The following is a 16,213-nucleotide window of genomic DNA, read 5'->3' on the forward strand; positions in this document are numbered from 1 at the left end:
TCACATCTCCACTCTCAATCTTTTCAAGGACAAAATGAAAATCTATCTCAATATGCTTAGAACTGGCATCAGACATGATTATATGACATTTTAATGGCACATTGTCTATTACAAGTAAGGCAAACTACAGGTGCCTCTTTGCAAAGAAACCCTTTGGAGTTTTAAAACAGAGAGCATGTGCCATACCTAATTTCAGACACATTTGGGAAGGAGTTTTAGATGAAACCAATGAAATATAACCCAAAACGATAAAAAGATGATACGAACAGAACAAGAAAATAAATGTGGAAGGCAAACTTCAAGCTAACTACAGTCAGTCTGTTTATCAATTGCAACAAAACTGATAAAACTGATTTTCAAATCTCGTACAACAAAGCGAGAAAAACGTGTTACAGACAATATGGCTAGACACAGTCCTGTTTCACTGTAGTCTCCTTGAAGCTCTTAGTTAACCAAATTGCTGTTTCCCTAGGGGAGACCTTCTCCGGACCAAAAGGCTTTAACAATACCTCAAGCTCTTCAAACCTCTCCTGGTGGAGTAATTGTGCACTAAACTCAAGTAACCCTTCTAAGGCCTCTGCCCTTTGCTGGTACGAAGAAGTGTCAAATCTCCTCTGCCGTGAATCAGATGACCCTCGGCTCGATGCCTCTGCTATTGGATTCCCATCGGAAAATTCACTACCTTCCTCTGTATCACCCCGAAACATGCCATGTGGGATCATGTTCCCAGCTCTCTCAAGGATTTGAACAGTACATTTGTCCTTTGTAATCGAATGGTCGGCACAATGTGGAGAAATGGAGCCTTGTATGGATGGTGTTGATGGATTTTTGGGTTTGGAAAAGAGAGGCTCATCAGACGATGCTAATGGGAATTCAGCGATTCTGTCAATTCGTGGGGCATTGACAGATACATCTGGTGAGTTCATGCGATGGAGGAGACTTACGTTAGTTCTGAAAGGGGATTCTACAGTTGCAAATCTCATGGGCAAAGGTAAAGATGCTCTGCGAGTTGGGGGGTTTAGTTTATCGGCTGGAGTTCGTGACAAGGGAAGCTGCATAAGAAGCTCAAATACATAAATATGTATGCCTTTCCTGAAGCCAAAATGTCACCAATAAACTAAACAAATCAAAACTGCTAATGCTAAATATATGCTTATGCACAATTTATATGTTTCATAATTAAAATTTGACCAATGTCAGATAGACGTGCCAATCTGAGAAATATTAATCAATAGAGCATACCGAGTCGCGATGTGTAGTGTTGCGGAAAACCTTTGATGGTTCTGTCCGTCTCTTAGGTGTTGCAGAAGCTTTAGCAGGAGTCAACCTTGGTGTTTTTGCAACGATGGGTTTGTAAGTACTCGTCTCTTCAACATGGCTGCCAACTGAAAATTTTGTTCTTTGATTCAAGTATTCTGTAAAATCCTGTATTCTCCGAGTAGAAGAAATGGAATCCGCCTCAGTTACGGGAGAACCCGGTTTCAAAATCCTATCATTGCCGAATGATCGCCTTTTCTCATTTTCTTTGTAGAGAGAATGGTGTTTTGGATCTGGAAATCTAGTTTGATTTGTGTAATTGCATGCAGATAGGTTAGCAGGTAAATGATTGCGATGGGGACTCGATTTTAGGTGAATCTTGAGAACATAAGGTTGAAGGAGTTGGTGTCTGAGCAGCTCTGCAGCCTAAAAATAGAATAATGATATAATTCTAATAAAAACAATGAAGAAATGCATAGACTAAAGTAAAAAAGAGTGTGTTGAGTGTTCACAAAGCTGGTAGAGTACATACACTTGGTCTATGTTCTGGGTTTTTCCGCAACATACTTTTAATGAGTCCTCTACTGAAAACACAAAATGAAGGAAAAGAAAGATGAGACTGATTGATTGAGCTTCAAAACAAAATGTTGCAATGGTTATATATCATATTACTTGAGTTGATTCTTCTCAGTAAAAAAAGAAGATTGTGTGACTTACAATGCACCAGAATACATGGTCGGCAGTGGAGACACAATAGATTTGTTTATTTTGTTGATAAGTGCTTGCATATCCTGCCCACAGAAAAGCAGAAATGAGAATTTCATGAAAATAAACTAAAATAAGGGGACAATTGGAGAGTGTTAGCATTTTCCAGTAACAAAAGCAAACAGGTTATAGAATGGTTTTCTTTTTGTTTCAGGGCTTTTGCTAAAAGAAATTGCCTTTAAAACATTTACTAGAAAAAATTGTCAGCTGAAATGGGTCTACATTCCATGGTCATGACTGGGATGCCATAAATGAAGATGTCCTTGTAGTTTGATCTGATTTGGCATAATTTTAGAGGCACTTTTTATAATTTAAATAAGCATGCTACAAAATCATCGGAAAATCAAGTTTTGCCCCTCTACCCCTCAAATCTGCATTGGATACCAGTATAGAAACATCAACCCCTCAGTTTCAAAACGGAGCCCTCCTCATACCCAACAACCCCTTTGTCAAACGAAAGTGTATTTGCCAGTTTTAACACAGGATAATTACAACATAGAAATGATCCTACAGCACAATTTACCATACTTTTCCATTTCACCATACTTTATGACTTTGTCAAATTGATATGCATCCTACGGGACACTGAAGGCGATGCTGCCAGATTCCCCTTTTGGAGTTTTGGGCTTGATAAGAAAATGTTCATTAAGTCTCAAAATAGGATTAAAAACTTAATTCTACTAAAGACTTGAAAATTAGTCACGACGCAAGGAAATGGCCCTAGGACAAAATTTGGACTCTGTAAGCAGGTCTACATCTTCAGAGATTGGTTTGATCCCTCCAAGAAATTGATGATAGATTACTGCATTTTACAACGCTTAAATTCAACCCTTTATATAGGCCTAAAATTTATGGTTTTTAGAATTTTAGTAGATGTGTGACTAAAACCTTGGATAAAAATCACTAAAATCAGTGTTTCAAAATGTGGGTGTAGATCAAAATGTGGCCAAAGCAAATATTAGTCGACTTGGCGCAGCACGATCAAGTACTCAGTTGACACAGCCATAACTCGTGAAAATCAAAAAGGAATTTTGATTGACTTCGTAGGGAAAATGTGGGCTTGGACAAGAGTTGGGCCAAGGTGGAAGGAAGTCGACTCAGTGGATCGAGTCGACAATGACGCGGGGGAGTTTGAAACTATGACTAAAACATGTTTTACATAAGATAAGAGTAATTCAAATTCAATTTGGAAATTTACAGGAACCTCCTACCCCAGTACGGCTTTAAAATCAACAGTACAGTGGCAAGGTGGTGCAGCTGGCAGACATTTTCTCTTAAGTTTTTCGGAGTTGACTGAACTGAATTTTGCAAATTGCTTTAGTAAAACGGTTCGAAACATGTTGTAAATTGATTTTAATCAAGATTTAGGAATATGTTTTGGAAGAATTTAAGAAATATCCCTTTCGAAAAGAGTTTACTAGTATGGGTCATTTTGAAAATCCACTGAATCCTTCAGTAAATTTCTGATGTTAAGGAATTTATTCAAATTTCAGATATAAATTCATCATTGATTCACTGCTTCGGTAACTGACTAACGTCAGGTCAGAGTTACGACAAAATGAGGTGTCTAGTTATACATGGATGTTCCGACCATCTGTTCTGACCATCCATATGTTGGCACCATTTAGGATAGGCCACGGCCAAGAAATACTCTAAGAAAGCAATCCTAGCCCTACAATCGAATGGCATTTGCTTGCCGAATGTGGATCACTGCTCATTTTTTTTTTTAATATTCATTTGCAGAGTTTTGATTGGATTGTTAGGACTTAGGAATGTCTAATCAGAGCAATTTTGGGAACATAACCCATCCAAGGTGGGCCCAACACATGGAGTATGAACATTCTAGATCAATAAGCAGACAGTGCATGACTATGGTGGGATGCATCTACAGTAGCACACTGACATTCCCATATGATCATTCCTGGCAGTTAATGCAGTAACAAACCACCCAGAAATTAAATAAAAATAAGGTTCCAACAGAAGATTGAATTATGCCAACTAGATGAACTAGTTGTGTGTAGATAAAGACTTTCTGGAAGAGTCACTACAAGAAGCAAATAGACAGGCACAAATGGGTGTGTTTGCTACTTACAAATGCTTTAAATGCTGGCCTGTGGGCAGTCATTTCGTATATACAGCATCCTGGATAAATGCAGATGTGAAGATAGGCAATAACTATTCAGCTTTAGAATTTGAAACATCAAAACGATATGTCAAGCATACATAAATTTAACAAATATAACATATACTTTACCTAGAGACCAAATATCAGACTTAGAACCGTAAGGTAAATCTGCAAGAAGCTCAGGACACATATGGCTGGGAGTTCCCACAACCTGCATCATAAGCCAACTAGCATAATAAATATGACAATCAGATGGAACTTATGGAGAAAGATCCATTATACCAGTTGTAGTACTCACAGATGAGGCAAGGTCACCTGAAGTCAACATTTTGGCAAGTCCAAAATCACCTGCAATCATTTATACCCATCAGTTTGATCACATTAAACCTACGAATAAAAACATTTCACAGTTTTGCAGACAAAATTTTGTTTCAGAAACAACAAAAGTTGCATACCTAATCTTATGTCTTGATCTTTCGTCAGGAATATATTGGAACACTGGAGCAATTTGGAAATCTCAGTACACAAAAGCTTTCACAGAGAGAACACCTAACTGATACCCCACTAAATTGCATTCAGAAATGTCACTGACCTTCACATCACGATGAAGAATGTGATTCATATGCAAGTAATCGAGCGCCATTAGGAGTTGAACAAGCCACTTACAGAGCTTCTGTGCACAGTTTAGATTTTGATGAGCCATTCAAAAAAAAATGTTGGATTTTGATGAATCAAACATAAAGGCCTTTTGGGCTAGCAAATGTTAAAACACATTTATTTGGAAAACTATTAATACATATAAATATATTGACAGTGTTTCCAAAGTAAGACAAACCTCTTCAGGAAAATGAACTCCATTTGCCTTTTTTATAGCTTCTGCCCTGTATGACCAAAAGCAGGAAAAAGGTACACTTACTCAAATAGCAGCAAACTTCAAATTTCAAATACAAATAATAAAGAGGTTTAAGGTTTTTCAAATACTTGATTTCATCAAGAAAGAGGGCTTACATGTCTCCTCCCTCACAGTAACCTATGATAATGCATACATAGCATCCCTGAATCAAGATGTGTTGACAGTATCAATTTCACAAAAAATACATTATTCAAGATACTCTGCTATTATAAATCAACATGCCTTTGATGTCATAATGAATGGCAATAACAGAATTGATATTCCTGCAATCTTATATTAATCATAGAGATTACAATGCACAGAATTACTCTAGTGAATACATTGAATGGAATTATCCGAAGAAAGATCATGGAATATTTAATACCGCAGGACTTCTTGAATGATTACCCATTCTAAATTAGAAAACAGCGTAAGCAAAAATATGTACTAAAAATTATGAATTTTCATTATCTAGAGAATGATAAAACCCTCAGCTACATAAAGTATTGAATAAAAACGACAACAATCCCCTTCAGCATACTGAAAGAATGAGAAACAATAAATTAAAGGACAAAAAATCTCTTTTAGTTCTAAATAATATACTAAAAATTGCAGATTTTACCCTGCTACATCAATTCAGAGGAGACGTGCACATATCCCATTTTTATAAGCATATGAAAATCCCAGGGTAATGCAGAATTAATAAAGAATATTCATCTCATGTAGAGAAAGTTGATTTTACAGAATAATCAGTTACTGACCTTCTCTACCCAAGAATCTTTATACTCCACAATATAAGGATTTCGTACTTTTGAAATAAGCTCCATCTAGATAATCACAGAAAAATTGTTAGCACCTTAAAGCAGCACATATGCAACATAGAGACATTAAACAGGTAGGTCTCATCCTTTAAATTTCATAAATGCATCTAGCCAATTCAGTATCTCCGTGGAAATTGGACAAATTCAATATAATGAATCATGATAATAATATCACAAAGGAACATGCATGTGTTTACATCCTTCTACTTCATGCATTCGACTTGCTGATGATTTGAAATTATCTCTTCTTTTTTAAAGGTATTTGAAATTATTTCTGATGATTTGAAATTATTTCTTGATCACTGTTTCTGATGATTTGAAATTATTTCTTGATCACTACACTGAGGTCCAAGCATGCAGCTGTCTAGGTCAGGTTCCCTAAATCAATGTCTCCAATCTGTTTATTAACTGACTAATTTTGAGTTTCCGTGAAATAGTTTCACCGAAAATTACAACAAACTCTGGTACTTTCCAATATTATATTTCTGTTCCAAAAAAATCTCCGCAACAACCACTCTTTCCTCAAATGACATAATCAGATCCCCATCAAGGAACTTACTGATCAAATAAAAAAATAAAGAGATCAGAGCATATGCAATTTGAATCGGAGGATGAATATTACATATATACAAATGAAATTAAGAGCAAGAAGATGCACAAGAATGATGAAGAGAGAACTTACCTCCTGGTGTGCAGACCTACGGCACCTATCAGTCTGGCGAGCCAGACGAATCTTCTTCAAGACATACCTTACGAAAGAAAAGGAAAAGGAGAAAAATATAAACAATCCAATACCAGAGGAAACTGAAAAGAAACAATAATTTTCAAGGTAGGTAGTTTGACACTGTCAAAAAGTTGGATCATAAAATTAATTTATGAAGGGAAGATAATATGAGTTGGATGTGTTCTTACTTCTTTTTTTCATGCTTATGCCTAACCAGAAGCGCAGAACCAAAAGCCCCTTTTCCAATCTGTTCTAATATCTCGTACTGCTCCATTTTGCACTAAACTATTTTTTGCCTTTTGTCAATCCTTCATTGATTTTCAACCCTATAAAAAAGCATTCAAATAACCGCAAATTGATTTTAAAAAATGATATCCAAAGTGCACTAAACCATGAACACGTTTTAAGTGGAAAGAAAAAAGTAAATCGCATATTATATAATTTTTTATATTTTTCTATTTTTTTCACCAAGTAAACTCAGCAAATACACCAGGATTAAGCCAGTAGCTCAAATGGAGGAGGGTGTTATATGTAAAGTCTAGAGGCCACCAATTTGACTCAGTTTACAAAACAAAGAGAACACTTAAGATGCATAAATCTACCTTAAAAAGTGATTTATAATGTTCAAATACCAAAAAATTACAAAGAGAGTTATTTGACACACAAATGATATCTATCCAACACAATGCATGAAATCAGCTAGGTTGAACCCTAATCCATTACACTAAATATACAAGGGCATACAAGAAAATTCACTTTTTCTGGTCAGAAAGATGACACCTATAGAAAAATTCAAAGAAAATGTACCATCAAGATTATGACCGAACTTAGCTAGAAAATAAAATTTTCAAGATAATGCATTAATACGATCCAAGGCAGTGCACATTAGCTAATCTGGTAATCAGTTTCCATGGTCAGCAGGGACGAAGCACCAAAAAAAACAAAAAACAAATAGTGGAGTTTAAATTTATAAATAACACCAGATATTCTAAGCAGCATTGCACAAATTTCTCTTTAAAACTGACACTAAAATCACACACGAACTGAACTAGACATTATTGTCCCATTCAGAAACAATACGGTGACACCCCAAAATAAAAACCCTATGAAACGTGTAAAATCTCAGAGAAATACAAAACGTCCGCAGAAAATAAACAAAAATACCAAAAAAAATGCAAAGAAAGGTATTTGAGTCACCGGCAATATTTATCCAACACAATGCGTGAAATTAGCTAGTTTGAACCCTAATCCATCACAGTAAATATACAAAGGGCATACAACAAAATACACTTTTTTTCTGGCCAGAAACATAACACCAATAGAAAATTTTCAAGAAAATGCATTAATATGATCCAAGGCAATGCACATTAGCTAATCTGGTAATAACTTTCTATGGTCAGAAGGAATGAAACACCAAAAAATAAAAATAAAAAAATAGAAAGAGTTAAAATTTATATATAAGAGCAGGATTATGCAGCATTGCACAAATTTCTCTGTCAAACTCACACTAAAATCATACACCAACTGAACTAGACATGATTGACCGATTCCGGTGAGACAGGACCAAAAAAATACCCTATGAAACGCATAAAATCTCATAGAAATACAAAATAAATGTAGAAAATAAACAAAAATAGAAGAGCAGAGCAAACAGAGAGTTTCAAGCAACATGTAGAAAAAACATTACCTCAAAAAATGTATGAGCACTCCAAAAAGATGGAAGAAAATGTACAACCACTGAAAAACTCAAAATTCTCTCAAAAAAACAGAAATTTTATCTAAAAACAACAAATGCACAAATCAAAACTCAAGAAACACACAAATCTCTGAAAAAGCAAAATAAAAATCTCAAGAAATACACAAATCTCTGAAAAAGAACAAAAAACACACTCAGTACTCTAATAAACATAAAATATAAAAATCAAAGTACTAAATGCAGTAATTCGATTCAATAGAATCGAAAAGCAAAAAATAAGTAGAAAAATGCATAAAAATTAAACTCAACTGCATAAAAAGCGTGAGATCGAACGAAAAAAAAGACATTCGGAAGTTACTGAGTACTGAAACTACAAAAGGACATTTCATAAACAGTAAAAAAAAAAAAAAGATAAAACAAGAAACGCGTAAGCTCGAACTAAAAAGAAAGGCATTCGGATGGTGACTGTGTACTGAATCTACAGAAATACAATTCATAAAGAGTAAAAAAAGAGAAGATAAAACAAGAAAAAAGATAAAGTAGAAAAAAAAATAAAAAAAATCTCGTCCATAGATTCATCACTGTAAGAAACTGTAAAAGATGAAAACTGGAAAAAGAAAAACTTACCTCGATTTTTAGATCTAAGAGATCTTCGCATCAGAGAGAGAGAGAGAGTTGAAATGGAGGGAGAAATATGGAGAAATTCAAAGTTCATAAGATAGAGAGGGGAAAAAGGAGGAGTGGAGATGAAAGGTCAAATCGATGTTTTCTTTTTTATTATTTTATGATTAAAAGAAGGGGGCGAATGGGGGGAAAACAGAGGGTTGGAATATCTCTGCTTCCGTGTGTTTTTTGTCAGTTTTCGCTCTCTTTTGAGAGAAACTGACCCTCGTTCAGAGATCCAATTTCTTAAATGACGATACTACCCTTTCGTAGTATCTCGTGCTTGCTCTTCTTTATCGTGAGAAATTTAAATAAAGTTGGTGTTACTTTGTTAGTAACGTTTGATGTAACTCTTTCATGTGGGCCCCACCCTTTGCTGATCACGGGAGATCTAACATAAAGTCAATCCGATACACGGTCTAGATTAAGTTGAAGTGAGGGCCACTATAAAATAAAAGGATCTCAAACGGGAAGTGATGTATTCGCCTCTTTTTTTAACTTGGGACAGCCCACCTGTAAAAGAGTAGTCATGAATAAACTAAAGGGGGCTGTCGGAAGTAAAAAAAAATAGGGACGAATATATCATGTCCCATCTTAAACAGTTAAACCTCTATTGATGGTGGGCCCTATTCTAAAAAAGATTAGTTTGTAGCCCCTTTCGTAACCCTTGTTCGTTCTTCCTGGTTAAAGCTGGGCTTTTGTAACATAGTAAAAATCCCAAGCTCTCTCTCTCTCATATTAAAATGACACACACACCACTATTCTACCACTCTATGAGGTTGACAATTAAACACTACTTAGGGTGTGTTTGGTGTACCGTTTGAAACGCCATTTTGGTTCAAAACGGCGTTTTTATGTTTGGTTGGCCAGATCAAAACAGCGTTTTAAACGGCAAACGAAGGTATTGTGTGTTTGGTTGCAAATGCCCCAAAACGGAGTTTTAGTGGTAAAATGACCAAAAAGGGCATTGTTTTAGTGGAGTTGGAGAGAGAGAGGGCGCAGGAGGGTTAGGGCAAAACAAGGTGTAAAAATAGGTTTTGGTGAGGGCAAACACGTAAAAACCCACAGCCCAAAAATTATGTTCAAAACGGCATTTTGCAAACGGACCTCCCCCCTCCATTAGCAAAACACCATTTTAAGGGTTTCAGACGGCGTTTGGCCCCAAAACGGTGGTTCAAACCCCTTTTAAACGGTACGCCAAACACGCACTTAACACTATTTTACTAAATAACTACGCAACCAGAATAGCTCAACCGTTGATTTTGTACAGTTCACCAAATATACAGTCCCGATTATAACAAAACCACACTCAGAGAGCCCCATTTGATATTATGGCTGTGAGGGTGATTTTGTCATTTTCTTAAAAATTTACCGACAAAAGCCGAGGAATCTAGAAGAGAGTGGCGTGGCTTTTTAGAACCTAGAGACAAATTATATCCCATTGATCTGGATGAGGTAGGGGTAATTGATTGACCAGTATTTCACGCTCCAATAATATAGTACTATAACTAAGGGCATTTTCGGTATTTTCTACAACGCACTGTCACACTTAAACGCAAACAGTTTGATTAAGATTTAAGAGTATGATAACGTGAGACATGTCTTTATAATCGTGATCGTCGATTCTGATAGGTCATCATCAGATCACATTAGTCGTTGTCCCGCAGTTGACAGGCAACGCAATATATAAAGGTAAAGTTTCTATCACGTACGCGCGTACGGACACTTATTTTTCAGAACAAAATAGTCTGTGTTTTTATACCAAAGACTGTATTGTCGAGTATTTTTCTAAAAGTATCACAAAATAGTCGCTAGCAAATCTATTATAGAACTAGCGACTTAGTAGGTCTATGGCCTGTCCCCGCAACAAGTACTAGCGTGCGTGTAGCATAACCAAATGGAAATGTGGCTGGGCTCATAGAGAAAGGAGTAGTCGAGATTTCAGGCTTGTAGAAGGAATCAATGAGGCGAATTGAGCTAGGTAAGAAGTGCATCTTGCTTGGAAAGACCGTTGCCACTGGGCTATTAGATGGGCGATTACCCCCCTTTCCATTGAAGTAGGGAAAGACGGATGAAAGCTCAAAGACCGCATCTTCAGCTTCTATTGTTGGGGCAGCGGCTCCAATCCATTCGAAGGGGGAGCAGAGCAGAAGGCAGGCAAAGCAAGGGAAGAGATATGGATTGCAACGAAAACAATGCCCTTCGGAACGTATTGCTTGGACTAAGTAAAAGTTGCTGATCTCTTTTTCTTTTATTCTCTTCCCTGGGAAACACATCTCCCACTATAGGATGATCCAAACCGTCCCTTTGATGGACCACAACGTATATAGGTAGTTCCCGAAAAATCATTTCCATAGGATAATCCTTGCCTAAGGGCCTGGTCGGTAACTATAGCAATAATACATTCTGCCATTTTATTAGGTGCGTAGAATGAAAATAGCTATGAATCCCTAAAATCTTGTTTGGCATCCTAACCCGGAAACGCCCGTTTCTTAGTTTTCTCAGTTTTAGATGACTAAAAAATAGGATTTTACGGATCGATGTGGAGTCGGCCGATTCTCATATACCCGTTTCTGCTCGATTTTATTTTGCGAAAATGAGAATTGTTCCCGAACATGCCCTAAATAGATCAGAGGATTGGGATCTTCCTAGGGAAATGATTGTTAGGGTCCGACCTATTTATGTTGTGGCCCATCAAATGGACAGTTTGATTAATCCTATGGTGTAAGACGTATAGTACTTTTTGAAAAATACTATATGGGCTTACACCATATAAAATATCCCAAACAGTTGAGGTAAATAGGTTGTGGCCCATCTAATGGACAGTTTGGATCATCCTATGGTGCGGGCCATACCTTACTTCTTAATAAAGTGAGGAGTGCCCTCATCAAAATACAGTAATGCTGATAACATTTCCCTTCAATTTATCCTATTTTCAATCTTTCGGTTTTATAATCTACTGACGAGTACTTATGTCCAATTCAGTAACATTTTCGTGTTCCAATTGAACACTTGTATCAAAAATACCCATTATGTCTATAATGCACATACTAAAATACGAAGGCCATTTTCATATTTTGTTACTATCCAATCATGCTTGGGACACTCCAACAAACTCATACCATGTGCTTATGTCCCATCTGACTCTATTTTGGTTGTATATGTGTCCCATCCTGGACACCTCGACCGACCCAAACTTGTGTACGTCCCACCCAATCAAATTTGGATCATTTGGATCTGGCAAATCATCCAGACCATGCCTGTTTACATGTCTGTATAAAACCATTCCACAATGGTGAGATCTCAGGTAGGACTTCGCCATGTTGATGCCAACAATTATGTTGATCCGAATGGGACCACACGTGCCCCTTAAAGTATAAAAGATTAAATAACACCTTCTCCTAGGCTTAAGCTTTTGGAGTAATTGGTTGTTTCACATGGTATTGGGTTCAAAACTCCTTAATATTAAAAATCCACATCTAATAGCCAACCCAAAAGAGGGGCTACATGTGCCACATGTAGGCCAGCCTCTCCAGCGGCTTAAGCTCTTTGGAGTAATTGGTTGTCATCTTTGTTTTGTGAAATATATAATTATAATATGATATTTGAGTAATTAATCAGAGAAGAGGTTCTACATGAGTGATGGAAAGACCCAAGAAATGCCGAATCTCTGTAATACATGATACCATACCTCTATATGTCCTGCAATGAATAAATAAATGGTCTACATATTCCCCAGCCGGCAAGCAAAGCGAGCAATGAACCACACAATTAGAAATCGACGGCTTTGAAATGATTCGCCATGAGGATCTTGGCTAGAAAAGCTGTCCATCCAAATGTACATACTCTAGGGGGAGCTTAATTGGATGCTGCACACTTTGGGAATATTGGAGATACTTGGGAAGGGCACAAAAAAACTAAAGAGAGGTGGCTACGGTTAAAACAAGAGGTGCATCTATCATCACTGTTACTCAAAATGATCATGCATAATTATAAGGACACCCTCTTCCCTAGCATTTTCACCCATTCTGTTTGTCTTTTATGAAAAATGATTCCACTCTCTTACTTTTTTTTTAAAAACTTATCCCGAATAGATGTGGAGTCCACGTACGATAGTTGACAGTTTTTCTACATTAAACAAGTTCAAAACTATTCATATCAAGGCATTTGAAAAGTTCACTTGATTCTTCTCACTTTGTCCTATTCTATTCACGAGGACAAAAATAGTATAGGGAGGATTAAACTAATAATACTATAGTTTAATACTATTCTGCCAACCATGCATATTATGCTTGGAAGTGTTCAGATAGTTAGTCTCTTCATTGCACCAAACATTCAAGCCATGTGTTGGCCACCATGAACAGATTTTTCATGGAATACTCATGGGTCCAACTGTGTGAATGGGGATAAGAAGGAAGGAACAGGAGAGAATTCTAGTGAAAAGAAAATACTTATTTAGAATTGGTTTTTTGTTTTCATATCTTTTAGGAGCTTTCCATGCTCCTCTCACTCTCACCCTCTCATGTCTCCCCATCTCTCACAACTGGCCAGTGGCCCTACCAATATTCCATGGATTATTTTTTCTCACGATGGCCAAACATGGCCTTATTCTCCACTCACGTTAAGTATTAGTTAATAACATAGAGTAGTCAACATTAGCAGTCACTTGAGCCTTTTTATATCCCAAACTTTCTCTATTAGAGAAAATTAGGCCACTATTTAATATATTTTAAATTACTTTTTTGCCACATAATCTTGTATAGATAGATTGAAACTTGACAATAATCAGACAAGAGCACTGGTCGTTCCTTCTTAGAGGGATGTTCTTTACCGCTCGAATGTTTCCCCTGTTATGTGATCGAATCACTTCGCATGCAACAGAAACTAGACATAATTTTTTTTGTTCAAATACGTAATTTTCATAAATTTGCTCAGTATGCATGAACACTATTCATGCCAAAAAAAGAAAAAGAAAAAAAAGGGTGCTTTTATGACTACATTTTAACTTGACCCGTCTAACCCGACCCAACCCGAGCCTTGGGTCGAGGATGGTCAACAATAACCCAAGCATGCATCTAAATCTCTACATCTTAATTTAACACCTTTAACTCATTTTTTCCAAATTGGGTCCGGTTGGGTTTGGGTTAGCCCAGGGAAAAAATAGAAAAAAAAATGCTAAGATTTTGAAAATCACAAAAAAAAATAGAAGACGGAACAGGGTCAGGTCGTGTTAGGTTGCCTAAGGCCTCAACCCTAACCCGACCCGAAATTGAATCGGGTTGGCTTTACCCAACCCAACCCGACCCAAGCCAAAATCAGGTTAAACCCATCGGGTTTGGATTGAGCCCAGGGACGGATCCAAGGGGGGGGGGCAATTGCCCCCCTAAAATTCTGGATTTTTTTGAAATCGATTAGTTTTTTGCAGTTTTTCCTAAAGCTGCCCCCTTGAAATTTGGGTTCCTAATCTTCAATTCAGTATTTTAAGCAATTTTTCGTAGAGTTGCCCCTTAAATTCGGGATTTTTTTCATAGAAGTTAGCTTGGGTTAGCATTTTCTTTGTGTGAAATCCCTATATTTTAGTCAGCAACAAACTTTCTGGTTTAAAATCCTCTCTCTATACGGTATTTTAGTAAAGTCTGTCTCACTCTGATTAAAATGGGTAAGGGGCTAAGGGAATGTCACCTGATTAGCTAAGAAAATATGAGAATTTATATGTTGTGTGCATGTAAAGTAATTTTAAAAAAGTATGGTGGCCCACTTCATTGGATGTTCCAAACTGTTCATTTGTTGAGCCACGATGTAAAATAGACTGCACCCTCCAAATTATCTCCGTCGGATGATCCTAATCCTCCGATCTAAAATGGGATTGACCATTAGAACCTCTATAGATTAGAGGGTTAGGACCATCTTATGAAGATGATTTAGGCATTGCAACCTATTTATGTTTTGGCCCGACAAATGAACATTTTGGATCATCATATGAAGTGGGCCCCATCGTTTTCTTTTAAAATACTAGACTTCATTTTAGGGAATTATTGGGATTTTCAAACTAGAAAGCAATACTTTTTTCCCGGGGGCTGGAATTTATTAAATCACTACCAATCTTAGTGCCATGCTATTCATGGTTCTAAAATAGTGGGCCCCACCCATCGAACATGAGGTGTAAATAGTGGGCCCCCACTACATCAAAATATAAGGTGTAAATTGTGGGCTACACTGTATGCATGATTTAGGAGGAGATGGTGGACCCCATCTATCAAAACACCAAGTGTAAAATGGTGGGCCCCAACCTGCTATAACAACCATTCTCTGCCCCCTATATCATGTCATCTCAAAACACCAAGTGTAAAATTGATTGTAAAATTTATTCTATGCCCATTTTACATCTAAATAAACAGAGGCATTAGAAAAAAATTTCGAAAAAATCTTTATTCTCTTTTCTTTCAACATAAAATGAGTGTAGAAGAAATTTTACGTAGTTTTAAGTGTATAATTGCTGGTAAAACTTATTTTACGCCAATTTTACGTCGAAAGAAACAGAGCCATACAGAAAACTTTTCCACGAAAAATATTTTCCCCGCAGTCCAAACAGGGCCTAATGTTTTGAGATGATAAATGTGCTCCTTAATTATCTGGAAATGCAAAGGCGTGCGCGTGCAATCTAATATTTTTTCAGAAAGTACAGTGGGACCCACTTGATAGGATGATCCAAACCGTTCATCTGTTGGGCCATAACATTATTCGGCTGTACCCTGTAGATCATATACATAGGATGATCCTAACCCTCCAATCTGTACAGGTACTGCACATCATTTAAGCCCACATCATTTAAACCTATAAAGATCGGAGGGTTAGGGTCATCCTATGGATATGATCATGAGGTACAGCCTATTTACGTTATGGCCCAACAAATGAACGGTTTGGATTGTCCTGTGATGTGGGCCCCACTGTACTTTCTTTACAATATGTAGTGGGCCCGTTGTACTTTTGGTTGTCTATATCCCACTTGGGACACCTACGACAAACTCACAACTTGAGTCTGTCCCACTCACATGGATTCGGCTCATTTGGACCACGTCCAATTCCGTTGCAAACCCTAGATATTTGGGATATCAAATATTTGTCCCCTTTTCTTTCCCGGGCCACCTTCTACTACTATATTTTTTTACCATGGTTTTAAATTTCGAACGACACCGACACCGAAATAGGTAAAAACCGAAAGGGTCATTTATTTTGACCGAAATTTAATATTAAATAAAATATTAGTTTC

The 16,213-nt window shown here is 36.9% G+C and overlaps 1 protein-coding gene across 4 annotated transcripts; it reads right to left on the reverse strand.

Moving 5' to 3' along the window:
• Positions 1-257: 257 nt before the first annotated feature.
• LOC143881093 (serine/threonine-protein kinase Nek2-like) lies at positions 258-9,062 on the reverse strand. Of its 4 annotated transcripts, none has more exons than XM_077384090.1 (15): positions 8,908-9,062; positions 6,773-6,910; positions 6,543-6,609; positions 5,801-5,866; positions 5,156-5,202; positions 4,983-5,028; positions 4,740-4,820; positions 4,603-4,645; positions 4,446-4,495; positions 4,277-4,358; positions 4,115-4,164; positions 1,975-2,048; positions 1,790-1,841; positions 1,243-1,683; positions 258-1,052 (listed from the first exon to the last, which is right to left on the reverse strand). In XM_077384090.1, the coding sequence occupies exons 2-15, from the start codon at positions 6,856-6,858 to the stop codon at positions 405-407; spliced, it is 1,833 nt and encodes a 610-aa protein (XP_077240205.1). In that variant the 5' UTR covers positions 6,859-6,910; positions 8,908-9,062; the 3' UTR covers positions 258-404. The 4 variants fall into 4 exon arrangements, with proteins under 4 accessions (XP_077240205.1, XP_077240212.1, XP_077240226.1 ...); XM_077384097.1 differs by lacking the exon at positions 8,908-9,062 and adding an exon at positions 8,590-8,696; XM_077384111.1 differs by lacking the exon at positions 8,908-9,062 and adding an exon at positions 8,272-8,429.
• Between the last annotated feature and the right edge of the window lie 7,151 nt (positions 9,063-16,213).

This window comes from Tasmannia lanceolata, unplaced genomic scaffold (assembly GCF_043159265.1).
Source record: "Tasmannia lanceolata isolate RefF3 unplaced genomic scaffold, GAP_Taslan_0.1 ptg000002l, whole genome shotgun sequence".
Taxonomy (NCBI): Eukaryota; Viridiplantae; Streptophyta; class Magnoliopsida; order Canellales; family Winteraceae; genus Tasmannia; species Tasmannia lanceolata.